Source organism: Brienomyrus brachyistius, unplaced genomic scaffold (genome assembly GCF_023856365.1).
Source record: "Brienomyrus brachyistius isolate T26 unplaced genomic scaffold, BBRACH_0.4 scaffold47, whole genome shotgun sequence".
NCBI classification, from domain to species: Eukaryota; Metazoa; Chordata; class Actinopteri; order Osteoglossiformes; family Mormyridae; genus Brienomyrus; species Brienomyrus brachyistius.
In genome coordinates this window covers 2,470,542-2,486,872 of record NW_026042322.1, presented here as the reverse complement: position 1 = coordinate 2,486,872, position 16,331 = coordinate 2,470,542, and the positions used below count along the sequence as shown (strand labels likewise).

Here is a 16,331-nt window from a genome sequence, read left to right as displayed (position 1 = left end):
GGGCCGTGATTTTTGCGGTATGGGGGCTAAGAGCTGGCATAGAAGGGGCCCTTAACGTCTTCTGCGTGGTTTTATCATAACAGGCGCCTGAGGGCATGTTGCAGAGCTAAATCAGATGGATTTGGAAGACCCTGCCGAAGAACCCGCATCCATGTCATCACAAACAGACAACAGCGGACTTCCAAGCAGCTAAGTAACTGGGAAACGTCCTTTCAATACACACCCTCCCGGTCATATTTTGATATTACCTCACCGGCCGTCAGGGAGGCGGTCAGCGGTCCGAAAGGCTTGTGCCGTCTCGTCAGAACTTCTCCCGAGAAACATATAACATCAGATAGTCTTCACTGGAGCCAAAGGAAACATCATTTCATAACGAGCTAAGGGACCGGGATGTGCGAACATACGTGCGTGACGTTCCATATTGATCTTAAAACGAGCTAAGTGGTTCTGACTGCTAAAGGGTGAAAACTGCGAAGTAGATACAAATAAGGAAAGTTTTAGTGTCCTATATGAATGCTCTACATCCCAAAATAACCATGCGTTAAATGAATACCCCTATTCAGAGCCTATAGAAGACGGCTCAGATAAAGGTGTAGCACTTATCCAGGGTCAGTCACACACAGAAGGTTCAAGTTCTTCCTCCGAATAGATGTTGATCGCAAATGTGATCATCAAAGGGAATAGAAAGAGATAGAAACACAAAAAAAGTTCTCTACGGAGATGTCAAAGGGCAGCTTTTTAATGTCAGACAGGACTTTTCTGTTCCCTTGTTTTGATATCTGGGAATTTATCCTCTCTAGTTGTAAAATGACCTTTCTCTGTGTTTTTTTTTCCCCAAAAATCACCTGTAAGAAAAACGACATTTTTAAATGGTACGTCCACGTACTTTATATTTTAATTTCAAATTACGAAGACTTTTTGGGAATAAGGAGACAGTCGTTTCATAGTATATCTAGGCTGGTACAAACAAAGGTTTTCTTTGCTGAAATATAAATGGGTTAGGGTACACTATGACGTCTGCTTACTGTCTTCATGTAGTGTAAGTGTTTTATCGGGATTTTCTGCTTTTTACTCCTTGTTTAAACCTGCTGTGTTCGTCCAAAATAAATTAACTTGAGAGTTTGGCATATAGGGATATATAATTGCAGAATGGACTGTGTCCACTTGGAGCTGTGTACAGAATAGTGATTCTTTCAGGGCTTTGTTGTACAGAGAAATCAGGATGTCTATTCCTCGCCTTCTGCTCAACTCATCCCATTTGTGGATAGAGAGGGCAGTTTTCATTATTACGCATTATCTTGGCTGTAGATGTGTTGATGTTACACAACAGTCAGTCCATCTTCTACTCAGTTAGCCAATACCAGTGGAGGATAGCTCAGGTCCAGAAAGTTAAAATCCAGATTGAGATTTTGTTTCAACCAACCAGTTGAATATTCTGTAATTGTGACTTTTTATGTTCAATTGGTTGGTTGAAACAAAATCTTGGTCTGGATTTTTACTTTCTGGACCTGAACTTTCCACCTCTGGCCAATAGAGACAGAGAGGGGGCCTGAAGTCTACAAACATCAAGCAGGGTTAGGATTCAAACCCCCAACCCTGGAGATGTGAGGCCCCCCATATCCCGCTACCCCACTGCTATATCAAAAGGTGTAAGACCTCCAAACCACAGTGGTGCATGTCGTGCCTATTGAGTTAATATCATTGGTGAGTCAACTTGACCAAATGGCCCAAAGCACCAAAAAGCTGCACCTACCACATCATCTTGTCACAGTGACGGGCCTCCACCGAACCTTTCCTTAGATGTCCGTATCGGCCCATCAGTTCAGCTTTTGCTGGTTCCCACAGGTGCTTGATGAAAGGTTGCATTTTCTCCACATGGGTCCAAGATAATGGCCTGTCAGTGAAATGAAAACATTCTCCTGCAGTATCAACTTCAAAAGCTTCAGTCATCCCCAGTTGTGCGCATGCAGCCTCGTTGTTCCAGCCTAAAAACTAATATGAACGGAAATTCCTTCCTTCCCCATGACAGATTGACGGATGCCACCTCAGTCCTGTGAAATCCTGGACACTCAATCGTTGAGAAAAAAATTCCAAAGGTTTGTATAGGTCTGTTTGATGGTAAAATTTATAGGGACACCGTGTGTCCCAGAATAAAATTCTATTTTTCCAGGACAGACGACCAAAATCCGGTTGACAAAAATCCTGGACAGATGGCAACCCTACTATCAACACTTAAAGGTGTGTAATGTGGAAGTTTGACGAAGTGTAAGGACAGGAGTGCTTGTAACGCTTGAGTTGTCGAGAAGTGTTGTTTTGTTTGTTAAACGTTTCTTGAGTGCCTGAGGATACGTTCGGAAGATGAGACACCATCACCACACAAAGTAAGACCTTCCCCTATATCCATGATCGCCTCAAGGAACACAGCAACTTTAACTTGACCTGCATGCTCTCTAGAAGGTGTCACCGCAAGGCTACACGAAGACTTACATCAAATCCAACGCTGCCCAGGCTCTCTGCCCACTATTCTCCATGCTGTTTATTGATCTCCAGGCTCTGCAGATCTTTGACGCCCTTCCCCGTTCTCCTCCGACTTCACTTTTAATAATATTCGACGATAAAGCGATGAAGTCAGCAAAATGCGTGAGTCTAATCTCTGAGTCTGTCATACTTCGGAGGCCATGTTCGGGATAGTTAGACATATAAATGACAGAAGAAAAGACACCGTCTGGAAGTATTGGCACATGAGATCACAGGTGGACAACACTGCCACCTAGAGGTAATGCCTGATTTATTTATTTTTTTATTGTACTGCCAGCCATTTTACAGCATTTTTTCAACAGATTTTCCATAGATCTTCTTCTTAAACATTATTAACAGACATTACTCACATTTTAACAAATGCAAACCAGATATATCTTTCAATTAAATTACCAATTACCATTTGAATAATTCCATCACATTTGAGTGTAATGTTATTAATTGGTTTATTTTTTTTGCCTCGTTTGTAATTGGCATTGTATTAAGCCAATGAATTTCCATAATCTGGATGTCTGCAAATAAAATAGCGCTATCCAAAGTTATACAAGGCCCAATATGATCTTCATAATCTCCCCTTCATTGCTACCTAAATTCTGCATTCCGTGTTCAGACTAAAACTGCCACGACCCAACTGCTGTAATAGTGCTGATCTGGGATCATACCTCAGCGCAGGATCCGTTGTTAGACAGAGACAGGTCAGTGTCACTCCATGCTGTTCTGCTCCTCCGAATTCCTGATGCAGGGGGAATTATCAGAACCATCACAAAGTCAGGTCAGGTGGCCATTATTGTCTGACCAGCCATATATAGGTATACGATGGCATAAAATGACACCAGGACCGCAGTGTAGTATGGGACAGTGTGAAACAGACACAGGGGTTCATGTACACTGTGCATTGTGTATGGAAACAATAGCCTCGTAAAGTGTGGTATAAATCAAAAATAATAAGTTAGTCTTGTGATACAGCCATGTCATATAATAATATAACGTGCTTTTACATTTTTGCATCTAAATGACCCTTAAAAAATGGTAAATGGGTAAGTGGAGTAGGCTGGGGGGGGTTATTTTACAAATTGTTATTTGAATTTGTTAGAATATCAGGGAACTTCAAGGGATCCCTGTTCGCCCCCGATCCCCCCCCCCCCCCCCCCCCATCATTATTAACTGTGTCAGCAAGCCCCTGAAAGGTGCGCTGTGCATTTAGTGAAGATGGCTTTGTTGCAAGTCGTCGGGGGAAGGCCTGTGTGCTGGGCTGAGTTCCTCGGGAGAAAACAAAGAATTCCCCGTCCCCTGTCCTCTGGGAAAAGCAGGAACAAGGAGACTTTCTCAAGGTGACTGAAGGGGGCCGACCTCATGTTTCACTTGGCCTGGGCTGGGAATCCATTTATTTGTCCACAGCGGTGCCAAAATGGACTAAAGAATATCAACTGGGATTTGACACCCCCCAGTGCTAAAGAGTTCATTTTTCGGGCTCTCGATAAACTGTGTGAATAACGATGGTAGAATTTCAAGCTGCCATGGCAACCTGCGGATTGCTATAATAAGCCGTCTGCTTAAAGGGATACCGGTCCATCACAGGCCTCATGCAGTCTCCCAATCACACACAAGGGGCAATTTAGAGACACTGATTAGCTTAAGTGCATGACTTTGGACTGCAGGAGGAAACTGGAGTACCCAGAAGAGATTGAGTAGAACGTACAAATTCCGCACGCACACAAAAACAGAGGTGGGATTAATACCTCCAACCTCGGAGTGAGACCCCTGTGATACCTACTGTGAATCCCTGTCCTGCCCCATCAGAGGAATAATGATTTAATAAATTATTTATTTATATTATTTGTTTCACAAATATTTTTTTTGTAAATGCATCAGAATTTCAGAATAAAACATTCATAAATCATAAAGGTCAAATGTTTGTTGAATGAAATGTGTTTTATATTTCACAAAATCTTGTCTGATAAATCTCTGTTTAAAAAAACAGATCTTAAGTACCGCCTAAATACTGCAAAATACATATTTAATCCCTTACCGTCATATTCAAGCCTTAAAATAACCACGTTCCCACTCCCTGACCTCCTACGAACCTCACGCATCCACACAGGAATGGACCAATAAGGCGGCGGTCTGCAGAAATTCCATTCCAGAACATTCTCCGGCCACTCATTAGTGGTGTGCATCTGCAGGCCAACCCAGGTGTGCACACACTCTGGATATGTGGTGTGTCTGGGGCTGGGGGAGGGGCTGTTGTGTGACCTTTAGGCCTACTCTGCAATAGGAAGCCTCATTTACCACGCATTTGGGTCGTCACAGGACACGGGCGCTCCTCTGGCAGGCGCTGAGCTGCCAAAACAGGCTGTCAGGATTGAGCCCTAACGTGATCAGGGCGTTTTGGGCTTCCAGTACAATGGCAAGAGGGTAAATCAAAACTGGAAGGTTGGAAGGGGTAATTGGCTCTGGAGAATATCTCACATATCAAGCTGGTGGTAGATCTTCTGCCCTCGTTTGGCCTGCCAGGCGTTGGGATTGGCAGAGAGGGGCGTCGAATGCGTCAGGCCTGGCTGTCTGCCGGAGAAAGACCTGGAGCTTCTGAGCACTTGTGGGCACGTGGGGGAGGAAGACTCTCAGAGCTACTCACATGCCATGAAAGTATCCCCCCAGAAAGTTCTGGATCTGGATCTCTTAAGCTCCCATATTAAAAACCGGTTATTTTTATTCAACCAGCCGCATCATTTATGCTTTACGATTCAGCATCAAACCGCAATTAAAACCAAAACACTAATAAAGAAGTCAGACGTGTAACTTGGAGGGGTTTTTTTAACATTAGACCTCATTTTTTTTGTTCTCTATTCAAAACATGAACCCTTTTCTTTAAATTGTGACATTTCCAACCCTAGCTGCCTGCAACATTATTACTGGATTATTTTGGGTCTACTGCCAAAATCTACCAATTTTTCCAATTGGAAAAAAAGCATAAACATTTATATCCAAAATGATTATCTCCTTTATTTGTTTTAGGTTTCAATGGAGTTAAAATGTTTTGTAATATTGTTGCATCAGTTATTGATTAAGGCTACTTAATAATGGCACTGTAACCTGTGATGGCTGGTTTGTATGGAACAGTGACTTACAATGAGCAGAAGGTGGGCGTCAGCTATTTTAAGAACATACATGACGATGAACAAGGGACACTCAACTGTCTGACGTTTCTGATCTGCTGCGTGTTTCCACATGTGTCCTATGGCAACATTTCTGTATCTTCATTGACAAGCCATCACCTATCAAGCCATTTTTAATTTTTACATTAGTTCAGTGGGGAAAGGGGGACATGGACGGTGGTGACACACTGACCAGGAACAATGTGGGAATATCGGTCGTCCCGAAGCATGGAAACACTCAACTCATTTCTTATGAAACCCAAATGAGGGTTATTTAGTCTTCATTGCCACCGCAGTAAACATGGAGAAGAACACATGAAGTCATCGCCGGACTGCTGCTGCCACCATAGTAACTGTGGCAAAGCATTGTGGGAAAATAAGGCTGTGGAGAGTTGATGTAAGAAATCTCCTTCTCTTCATCAATGGTCAGCGAAGGGGGGGCCACAGGGGATTCCTGAACATTTCAGCTGAGTCACTGAGCAGCGGTGCCCCAGTCGCCCCAGGACACAGCTCCTCCCCCCCCCCCCACCCCCCGCAGAAACACGTCCACCACGTCCTGATGATAAACAACAAGGTGCTAATAACTCTCCCAGCTGGCAGAACTGCCAGGGTGCCCGTTGCTGTTTACTTTTCTGGGGTACATGCGTCTTCGCTTCCTCCTGCTTCCATTTTTTTCCTGTGTTTGAGTCCAAGTCTGGGGCGTGAGCTTTGGCCGGACCACATCTCTGGTGATGTAACTGTTGAATAGAGGGAACTGGGATATAGCTCTTGCTATATCTGACCTTATGGATATATAAAGTTTTTTTTTTCTGGAGCGGCTTGTGAAGCACTATAGACTCACACCTCCGTGGCTGAGAGTCTGCGACCCACTCCGGCTCTCTTGGCCCGGATTAAGCATATGGGCATTTGGGCAGAGGTCCAGGAGCACTACGTCCTCAGGGTGGCACCAAGCAGGCAACCCCTCTTAAGCCTGCCCGCTCAGTCCCATTTATGAATGTCTTTTGGCAAATTAATGCGGTTTAATATCTAATGTATTTAATATGATTGTATATTGTTCTTTTAATATGGCACTCAATAAAAAGCCGATGTAATGTTTTCCCTACGCTAGATCAGTGTTTCCACGTTTTGGACTGTTTGGCAGGAAGTTCGGAGGGAGCAAAAACCGACTGTGAACCGATTGTGGGTCCCCGAGGACCGGATTGGGAAACACTGTATTAGATACATTTCTGAATTCCGTGAGCCACCAATCAGCTCCGATTCTCTCTGATGTGACGTCATGTGGGCAGCTGCCCAGGGGCACTTAATACTCCTAAGCCGGCCCCATGGCTCTGTGTGTGAGGAGTTTGCATGTTCTCCTCATGTTGATGCAGATTTCACCTAGCAGCCCGAAAACGTGGCATCACAGAATTACCCATAATGCACGAGTGTTAAGCATCTTTAAATGACCTATAACAAAAATGACAGGCATGTAAAAAGGCGACCCCATGTACTGTCATTACCAGGAAGAATGCATGCCTGTGTGTCATTGTGTAAGTCATCTGACTCATTTGGGATTAACTGGAAAAAAAAAATCAGCTTGTTTAACCTTGAGGTTTTCCAGTTACAGTTGTTAAGCAAAGTGGGACAGTGAGCCAGGGTGGGACACGCAGAAACACTGCTCACTTTAGGGGAGAACGACGTATTAAAGACACAGTAGCCTCCATCCATCCATTTTCCATACCCTTCTTCTTCCCTGCTCCTGTAGACAAGAAAGTGAATATGGAATCCTGCAAGGACACGTACAGCGTACCATACCTCCCCATGCAAAAAAAAAAGTAAGCGAAAAAAGAGCTTAGGGTGAATATTTCTGCATCCTTAGCTGAAGAAATTGCAAGAGTCCCATGCAAAGGAAAACCAAAGAGTTTGTGATTTAGCAGCAAAAGGATTATGAGTTAATCCACCATATGCATGATTTACAGTACAGTGCCATGCCAAGCACTGCTTAAAATGCACCAGTTTTCCTGCCGACTGTCTCTGTGTAATGCGTGCACATACTAATGTCCTCCTGAGATTACATTTTTGCTCATATCTTTCACTCCACGCATGCTACTCTTTTAAATCCTGTTGGTCCTTAAAGAGGACAGTTGGGGCTTTGAGATGACATCACATATGTGGGGGTATGATTTTCACTGTCTGTTACCAAAAAACAAAACTGAAAAACCTTTTTTTCCCCAGAACCTTAGGAAGATGCCACACAGTCCTTGACAGCATTTTTACCCTGTAGTGTACGTTGCTACCTGAAGTTTCAGAGGATTTAGCTGTTACACCCTTGAGCCCAGTGCCTAACTAAATCAGTAAAACTGTAATGTCGCTCTGTACAAAATGTCAGGTAAGCGATTGTGAATGTCATACTGGAATCTGGTTTGGACAAATAAGACACTGGGACCTAAAATGGGCCTGTTTCCCTCCACCAGTTGCACTGGTCACTTTGTTATTGTTCATTTATTGCACTTTGTTCCTGCTTTTTATACTAGTTTACCGCTTGTTTATTTAATCCTTAAGTTGTTGTTGCCACTTGATATATCCTGTATTCATTGTGTTTTGTTGCTCTTAGTCTTTACCTGCATTATTCTGGAGACTTATAGTTTAATGTTTGATCCGTTGTCTAGGACCTGCGCACGAGTCCGTGTTTATATATCTTATTTGTCTGTATGTTGCACCGTGGACCTTGAAAAATGTTATCTAGTGGCACTGTACACCGTGTTATGGACGTCATAACAGTAAAGCGCCCCCTGGATTGACATTACGTGATAAGACCGATACCAAAAATACAAGCTGCCATCTGAGTGCAGAGAGACGACTCGCTAGTGATGTCAGACTGGAAGTACTATTCTAAAACTGCTTCGGTTTATTTGAAGCATACTGTTTCAAAACAGTCTGTACTAAACTATGTCATGTGACCACCCTGATTGGTGCTCCATTACATCATACTGTTTTGAAAGGATTCAATTTCTTTCCCATAAACGAAATAAATAAATGAAGCATAAGCTGATGATCTGGGATCAGAGCGTGTTGGCCCCCGAAAAAACCTGAATTAAAGGTACAAAATTATATCTCAGATCTGCCATTCTGTGATAGGGTGCTACTTGGCGACACCTAATTTTCCACGCCTTTGAAAACTTAAGTTGTATAAGTCTATTTAAGTCTCTACTGGGGGCGGCATGGTGGTGCATTGGTTAGCACTATTGCCTCACACCTCTGGGACCCGGGTTCGAGTCTCCGCCTGGGTCACATGTGTGTGGAGTTTGCATGTTCTCCCTATGTCGTCGTGGGGTTTCCTCCGGGTACTCCGGTACTGAGCTGGCCCCTCATCCTGGGTTATTCCCTGCCTCGTGCCCATTGCTTCCGGGATAGGCTCCAGACCCCCACAACCCAGTAGGATAAGCGGTTTGGAAAATGGATGGATGGATGGGAAATCTCTACTGCTCTTTACAAAGTCTTACCTCGATCTCTCAATGTCTTGTACTGAGCCATTTTATTACTGTAATTTGTTGAACACGATTTTGGATAAGCACATCTGAATTGTGAAATAAACTGTGCTCCTGGGTCCACACTCTCTGTCCTGTGTTGTCGCCACATTTATAACGTTCGATTTGTGTTTCTTGGTGTTTATGTGATATAATTTTAAAATGTCACAGGCATGCTAATTTGTGTCTTCCCCTAAGACCCTGGGTCACAACGGTGTCACAACGAAGTTATTCAGATATAGTCTGCCAGCGGAATAAGCACCATTTGGCCACTAGATGTCAGTGTGGCGGGATAGCGTATTTCATTTCTATTTCTAACAAGCGTTACAAATAACGCTTTCAGTTTTAGTCCTCGAGACCACCTCATTTTAGTTGCATAGAGCAGGCGTGGGCATGACGTAGGGAGATATCTGTACTATAACCGTTAGGTTTAAATTTAAATTTGGCGGGAACAGCATAAGTGGCTCCTATGGTGTTTCTTCGTTTGACCTTCCCCTTAAGGTTTTCAGGTGTAGGTAAAAAGTATGAGTTCTTCAACAAATTCCACTGGAATTACCGTTAAAAAAAATTTGTCTGCTCCTCAGCCAGCTTAACAACTGTCAGTTTAAAACACATTTTAGTGCTGAACGCACGGTTTTCAGAGTCAAGAACTGGGTGCTCATTCGGCTAAAGAAAATGTATCGGTAGATAAAGGCTAACATGGAAAGGCAAATAAATCGCTCCAATTAAGCTAAGCCATGCAGAAAATTGTTCGGGAATTTTCTACGGGTTCTTCAAAGGGACTCGTCAGAAAAATATTGAAGAAAACGTTAGCAGAAATACTCCATCTTAGGCGTACCCGACCTGGATCATGCAGCCATGACACTATAAAACGTCTATCTGTATGGCGGGTCAACTACCATTGTGGTCCCATTGTTTTTCTGTTAAAATTGGTTTAAAAATCCCTCAAAATGAGACTTGACGTTTTTGATTCATTAATAGGGATGTTAGGCCTTTAATCATGTGATGTTCTTTTATTTCCCTCCATTTGAATTTTAGTTGCTAGCCTGGAACGATGTTTCTCTGAAATTATTACAAAACATAATCCTTAAAGTATAAATTGAACTTTAGAGTTTCAAAAATTACGATAAATCTAATCAGAATTCTGGGATTTTTTTCCCGAAGAGTTCTGCTGCCATCTAGTGGACACGTGTGTGAACAGCGTAATTTTGTGTAAACCATGAATTAGCTTCTGAGAATAACGTGCGGGAGAAATGGCAGCAATTTTACTTACACGTGTATAGTATTCAGGTTTGGGCACATAGCTGCTATGTTGTGTGAAGTAGTATTTTAATAGTTATGCTGTTCACGATGCACATTTACTAACTCTACATTACATTTGTTCACCTTCAGGTGCCATGCAGACGTTTATTTCACTTTTAGGTTCCAGCTGATCACTTCGGTGTGAGTCAAAAGGCTATAATGGAAACAAATATTAAGCAACAATAGAAACATGTTTCTTTATCTACCAAAAAAGTGCCATAAAAAAACGATGGTTGCAGTGAGAGGGCAGTAAGTGATTTGTCTTTGATGTTATTATTGCTGTTGCTGTTGCATCATGTTCGATTTTCTGTTGAATGTGGCAATGAGGGCAGAAAACCATATGAAAAATGGCTATAAATCCCCTTAGCACTCTCACTGACTAGGGTTCCCTGTAGTTTTCACTCTGCGGTCCATACACCATAAAGCATATCAAATATTAAATGCACATTTACATATATTTGCATCTATTTCATTGTCAGATTCTTTTGTCCAAAGTGTCTCAGGGTGTTGCCTTTGTCTTACTTAAAACCAGAGTTACATTCAGATTGTGTATCAATATTATTTTAATATTAAGACCCAAAAATTTCTGGGATGACAAAGGTTTCAGAATGGATGTACCACTGTACATAAATCTTCACGTATAATGTTGATCAGCAATTCTGACAAAGCCAAGCAAACAGTAAGTTATTCAGTTTTAAGAGATCAATGTCACACTGGTAGAGTTCAGAATTTCAGAGGTCAGTGTCATTCAAAACAGACAAGCTGGTTATCTGTTTAATAATGATTAACAAGAGCATCATAACAGCAGGAATGATTAAGGAGGCGAATCCTTCTAGCATGGTGGTCAGTCTGAACTGCTGGACTAAAATGCACCATTGTTATTATTAGTAAAAAACAAAATTGGGCTGAGGATCAGTCCTTTAAACAGTTAAACATCATGTTATTTAATACACGCAAAGCCAGATCTGTAAGAACAGTGAAAACAAGGATATATAATATATATCTATAAATGTGTGTGTGTGTGTGTGTGTGTGTGTGTGTGTGTGTGTGTGTGTGTGTGTGTGTGTGTGTGTGTGTGTGTGTGTGTGTGTGGAGCAAGAGTTAGAGAGCAAGTACTTATGGATAGATACACGGAAGTGAACATTAATCACTGCATCTACATATTTAAAAAAAGGTATTAAATATTTTGAATATGTTAAATATCAATATATATCATAAACAAAGTATAGATACTACTGTACAAAGGAATATACTATATCTATTTTACACATTTTTTACAGGGCTGGAATCTTGGCTGTATCTTGGCTGTATCACTAACAAGATGCATTAAGTTGTAATCCACACAACTAATAACGCGAGAGGAGCTATCACACGTGGACTTTGGCCATTTCTTGGGTTGGTCCACAGCTATTTTGGCTGATCCGAGCTTCTCAGGTCGTGTCAGTTTAACCCTGAGCGTCACGTGATCAAGCTTTAGAAGGTCACCCTGAACTAACAGATCTTCACTAATGGGTCTTCCCTGGCACCTGACACTTGTGTTTTTCCCTCTTTGGCCATGCGGTCACTACTCTCAGATGCATTATGCGGCATTCTAGAACCTGACAGAAATAATCAGAGCCCTGTCAGCCAGCCGCGCTCCAGCCGTCCTAATCAGAGTCCTCGCTGCTACAGTAGGAGCTATCGTAACATTCCGCAGTGAAGAGGATCTTGTGGATACTGGGGTCCAGCTTGGGCACCCAGGTCCGCGGCACCAGGAACGTGACGAGATTGAAGAAATCCACGAAGACCATGTACCGGTCACTGCAAGAGACATAAATGCTTGCAGGAGCAGGCAAATAACACTCTTGGCTATCTTTGCCACCAGTGGGGACATGACTGGACCCAAACACAATCTCGTCATTCCTTGAGTCTACTGAACTCTCTTCATTAAAATTTATGGCCAGATAATCAAATATGCAGAGAACACTGCTTGACGGACGTTTGATGCTGTAATAACAAGGGGTTCATGGCCATGCACTACATGTCGTTACAGAGAAGCCTGCTTACCTGACAGTAGAACGCAGGTAGTGGTAGCCGGATGACCCCCCTGTGCCAGCCTTACTACCAATCATGCGGTGGGCCATGCACACATGGTTATCTATAGTGGAATATGGGAATATTTTTGTTATCAATTATCCCTGACCAGAATAAGCAGGTTGAAGATGGATGAACTATTAGCTATGAAACTTCCATGGTGACCTTTAAGCAAGAGCAGCTCAACAAGTAATACCTCAATATCTTTACCGGATGTTTAGTAGAGGAATGTGTGGGGATGTATGTAATACGTCAATGGGACCCAAGTGGAATGTTGGTACTCACATCTCCACTTTGACATGAGGGCGTCGATGTCCATCAAGGAGGTGAGGACCTGGAAGGGAACCTGGAAACGAGGTTCCTCTCTGGACAGGCATCAGAGTTGGATATGAAATGGACTCCCAGACAGAAGAAGACACAGAAGCCTCGCTAAGGTGAAAAGCTTTACCTGTAGTAGTAGATCATCAGAGCTCCTTGGAGGGCTTTGTAGGACAATCGCCTCTCACCTGGATGTCATGAGTGAGAGATCCTGTCAACAGCTCAAGTTTTCTAGCTAATTAAGCCTGAGAGTACAATGCATGTGGTTACTTTGCAAGTCTACAGGGAACTCAGACTGCTAGAACATTTGAATACAGAAAACAAAAATAAAATACTTACCCACGCACAAAAGACGCTCGTGATCCTTTTCGTCAAACAAAGAAGTGAAGACCTCCCTCTGTTTGATGAGTTCTTCTGTCATTTCTGCCTTTTTCTCTGGCCCTGGTTGTTGCTGTCAAGAAGTCAAAATACCTCATGTCAAGTCAAGTCAAGTAGGTTTTATTGTAATTTTCAACCATACGCACAGTATATAGAGAAATGAGATAACGTTCCTCCAGGACCATGGTGCAACACAGAGCAGGACAAAGACAGAGCAACATCATAAGTGCAGACAGGACACAAGTATAACAGTACAAATTGACAAGACAACATACAGTGCAAATTAACAGTGGATCATGTGTCGTTATTGCCGCAGTACATCCGTTAAAAATAACCATGACTTATCTTAGAACATGGGTTAAGAGAATATGGATATAGAGAATGGCATTTACCTCAAGTTTCTTCAGTTCATGGTTGAAACCCTCTTCAACATTTATTTGTAGTTTCCCCCAAAAGTCGAATCCATCTTTTTCGAGTCCAGGAGTTCTCTCCAGCCATTTCTAGCAATTTATAACACGACAAGTTTCAGAAATAAGTGGATCCATCAAAAATAAAATGTGGAACCTTATTTTTAAAACTATCGATTCCATTATGAAACCATAATAATTTTATTTATCGAGAATATATTGGGCAGGGTTTTAGCAGAGGACGTGATTTTTGTTCAAATATGTTATTTCCTAATCTCAACAGCAGGTGGCATGTGGGTGTGTGTAATTCTCCCTGTGTTTCCCCAGGTACTCTGGTTTCTTTTCACTGTCCAAGACATGTGGTTTGGCTAACTGACATTTCTAAATGACCTGTACTGTGTCTGTGACCTGCCATGAATAGGTGTCCCATGCAGGATGTACACTAGCACTGTACCCCGAGACCCTGAGTAGGACAGGAGGTTGTATGATGGATAGGTGATCTTAACAGCCAATGCGGGATCTAGTTGCTGATTTGCACCTCAACTAGCCGCAGAAGACTTAGTTCCTGCTCAGATCTCAGCAGTTCTTCCATGTCCTGTCCATGGAAGTGCTCTCCGTAGTGACGACGATTGTAAGGGACCCTCTGGCTGTCTGAAACCCCAAGCTTGTTCTCCAGCAGCCTGAACTGAAGACTCTGGAAGCCAGAGGCTGGAGTCAAGTATTCCCTGCAAACAGTGATTCACAGAAATGGAGTTGGGGTTTGAGTTTGGTTTAGCCGGATAACTTGGCGGATTTAAGGTAGTCTGGGCTTAATGTAAGTGAACATAGATCAAGTCCAAAATATGTATCTGCCGTTGTGAAGATGGTGTACATGCGCAATGAAGACAAACATAAGTGATCTGTGTGGTATATATCCGTGTCATAAGCAGGTTTACAATATGCTCACCGGAAATCGTAAAAATCCAAGGCAGTCATGGTTTCCAGGACAGAAAACTGGTCAACCAGAAGTCTGAAGATAATTGTAATTCTCTGCATTCGGCTTACAACTTTGAGCATATTCCGCTCATCTCGTACCTGTTGAAATGTAATTTAGTTCGATGCAAGGTTTAAAATTTACAATCCAATAAGGCAATGAAACATTGGGCTGTTTACAGAAAGTACACTTTTCTACATGAAAATACAGTATGTATTTATGAAAAGTAGAATTACACTAAGTGTACTGTTTGCTTTTAAATTATTTAATATTTGTATGTTATGTCATCTGAAAACACTGAGTAATTTGTTAAAATAATTTAACTTGCTGCCATATAAATATAGTCAAAAGCCTGAAACACTTACACGATCTTTGAGGAAAATATTTCTCACTGAATCCAGTTCCCAGAGTATCTGCTTAAACCAGAGTTCATAAGCTGAAATGCAGAATTTCACAAATCAGGTCATTTGTATTTCATAAGCCACACCTTTACCACTAGTTTGACTCATCATTTTAATTCACCTTGGTGGGTGACAATGAAGAGATGCTCATCGTGGATCTTGTGTCCCTTTCGTTCACTCTGAAGTACTTGTGCTGTCACGATTTTGTCCAGCTACAAATGAAGGGTCCATTTCTCCTCTGTGCTCACAACCCTCATCACATCGCATTTGCACAGCAACTGCACATTTGACACATTGTTTCATAGCACAAGTATTACAGTGCTTGACTTAACACTCTCATTGCCTTCTGCGTCTGTGTTTTTCCTAGGGTATCGCTACTCAAAAGGTGTTTACCTGCAGATATTCTTTGTAGATGATGCCTCCTTTGACAGCTTTGTTAGTTCCAATCTGTGAGTCATCCATCTGGCCAGTCTGGGCATGCTTGCTTGGAAACAACCTATTATTTTTAGAGAGCACATTGGTCATGCTATAAAAAGACTATATATTTATATATTTTTTTACAGAAGACAATTCTATGCAAATAGTATACATATATCATTTTTTTCTCAGTAATATTGGATGTTATAGTATTCAATATATTCAATTTCCCTAAACTTTTCCCGATCTGTTGTCCAGATACATACTGGCGCCCTTTTTCAAAACAGGGACATCCACTCATGGTTCATTAAGACGTTCCTCGCAACAAGACTAGCATTCAATTTGCAGACTATAAAGTCGCCTGTCTTCCAAAATAAAGTATTTAAAGTTTTCTAATCAACCAATCAGATGCAAGTGTTTAAACCCCACCCTATTAGCTTTGTCCAAGGACATCTGTGTTTGGGGGAGTTTTTTGTGTGTAGTTGGATGACCTGCATGTTATTATTTACGGAAAGTTCACTGGAGGTCAGTCGAAATTTTATTCATTAATTGCAGAACAAGTGATTTAATAAATTGACCGATACTATTTTAAGAGCAAATCAGAAGTATGATGGCTGATACATGAATTGAGAAAATGTTCAGTTCAATGCCGCACCACTTTATGTTAGTACATGTGCATGTGGTAAAGCTGGGTAAACACCTAAAACAACGTCACCCAGTCTGAGGGAGACTGCGGACACCTCTGACGTAAACTTTGAGAAACATAGCCTGGGTGAAAGAAAACACGTGTATTGTGTGTGTGTGTGTTTGTGTGTGTGTGTGTGTCTGCATATATACATATAAGTCTGAAGTGTGGTTAATCA

General features: G+C 42.0%; 1 protein-coding gene and 1 long non-coding RNA gene across 2 annotated transcripts; both read right to left on the bottom strand.

The window, feature by feature from the left end:
* Window positions 1-791: 791 nt before the first annotated feature.
* LOC125723308 (uncharacterized) lies at window positions 792-2,724 on the bottom strand. Its single transcript, XR_007386856.1, has 3 exons — window positions 2,488-2,724; window positions 1,754-1,894; window positions 792-845 (listed from the first exon to the last, which is right to left on the bottom strand). It is a non-coding gene; the product is annotated as an uncharacterized LOC125723308 (long non-coding RNA).
* Window positions 2,725-11,046: 8,322 nt separating this feature from the next.
* On the bottom strand, window positions 11,047-15,835 carry LOC125723361 (tryptophan 2,3-dioxygenase B-like). The gene is made up of 12 exons (XM_048999868.1): window positions 15,735-15,835; window positions 15,445-15,547; window positions 15,173-15,263; window positions 15,016-15,086; window positions 14,624-14,751; window positions 14,216-14,402; window positions 13,663-13,770; window positions 13,232-13,343; window positions 13,023-13,080; window positions 12,860-12,939; window positions 12,548-12,638; window positions 11,047-12,301 (listed from the first exon to the last, which is right to left on the bottom strand). Exons 1-12 carry the CDS (start codon window positions 15,767-15,769, stop codon window positions 12,148-12,150), a joined length of 1,218 nt encoding a protein of 405 aa, XP_048855825.1. The 5' UTR covers window positions 15,770-15,835; the 3' UTR covers window positions 11,047-12,147.
* Between the last annotated feature and the right edge of the window lie 496 nt (window positions 15,836-16,331).

Excerpts from the sequence above, each read along its gene's own strand:
- LOC125723361 (XM_048999868.1), bottom strand. The coding sequence starts at position 15,769 with ATGAGTGGATGTCCCTGTTTTGAAAAAGGGCGCCA. Across the intron at positions 15,548-15,734 it reads TGTTTTGAAAAAGGGCGCCA|GTTGTTTCCAAGCAAGCATG; the intron begins GTATGTATCTGG and ends TAAAAATAATAG. Across the intron at positions 15,087-15,172 it reads CTTCATTGTCACCCACCAAG|CTTATGAACTCTGGTTTAAG; the intron begins GTGAATTAAAAT and ends TCTGCATTTCAG.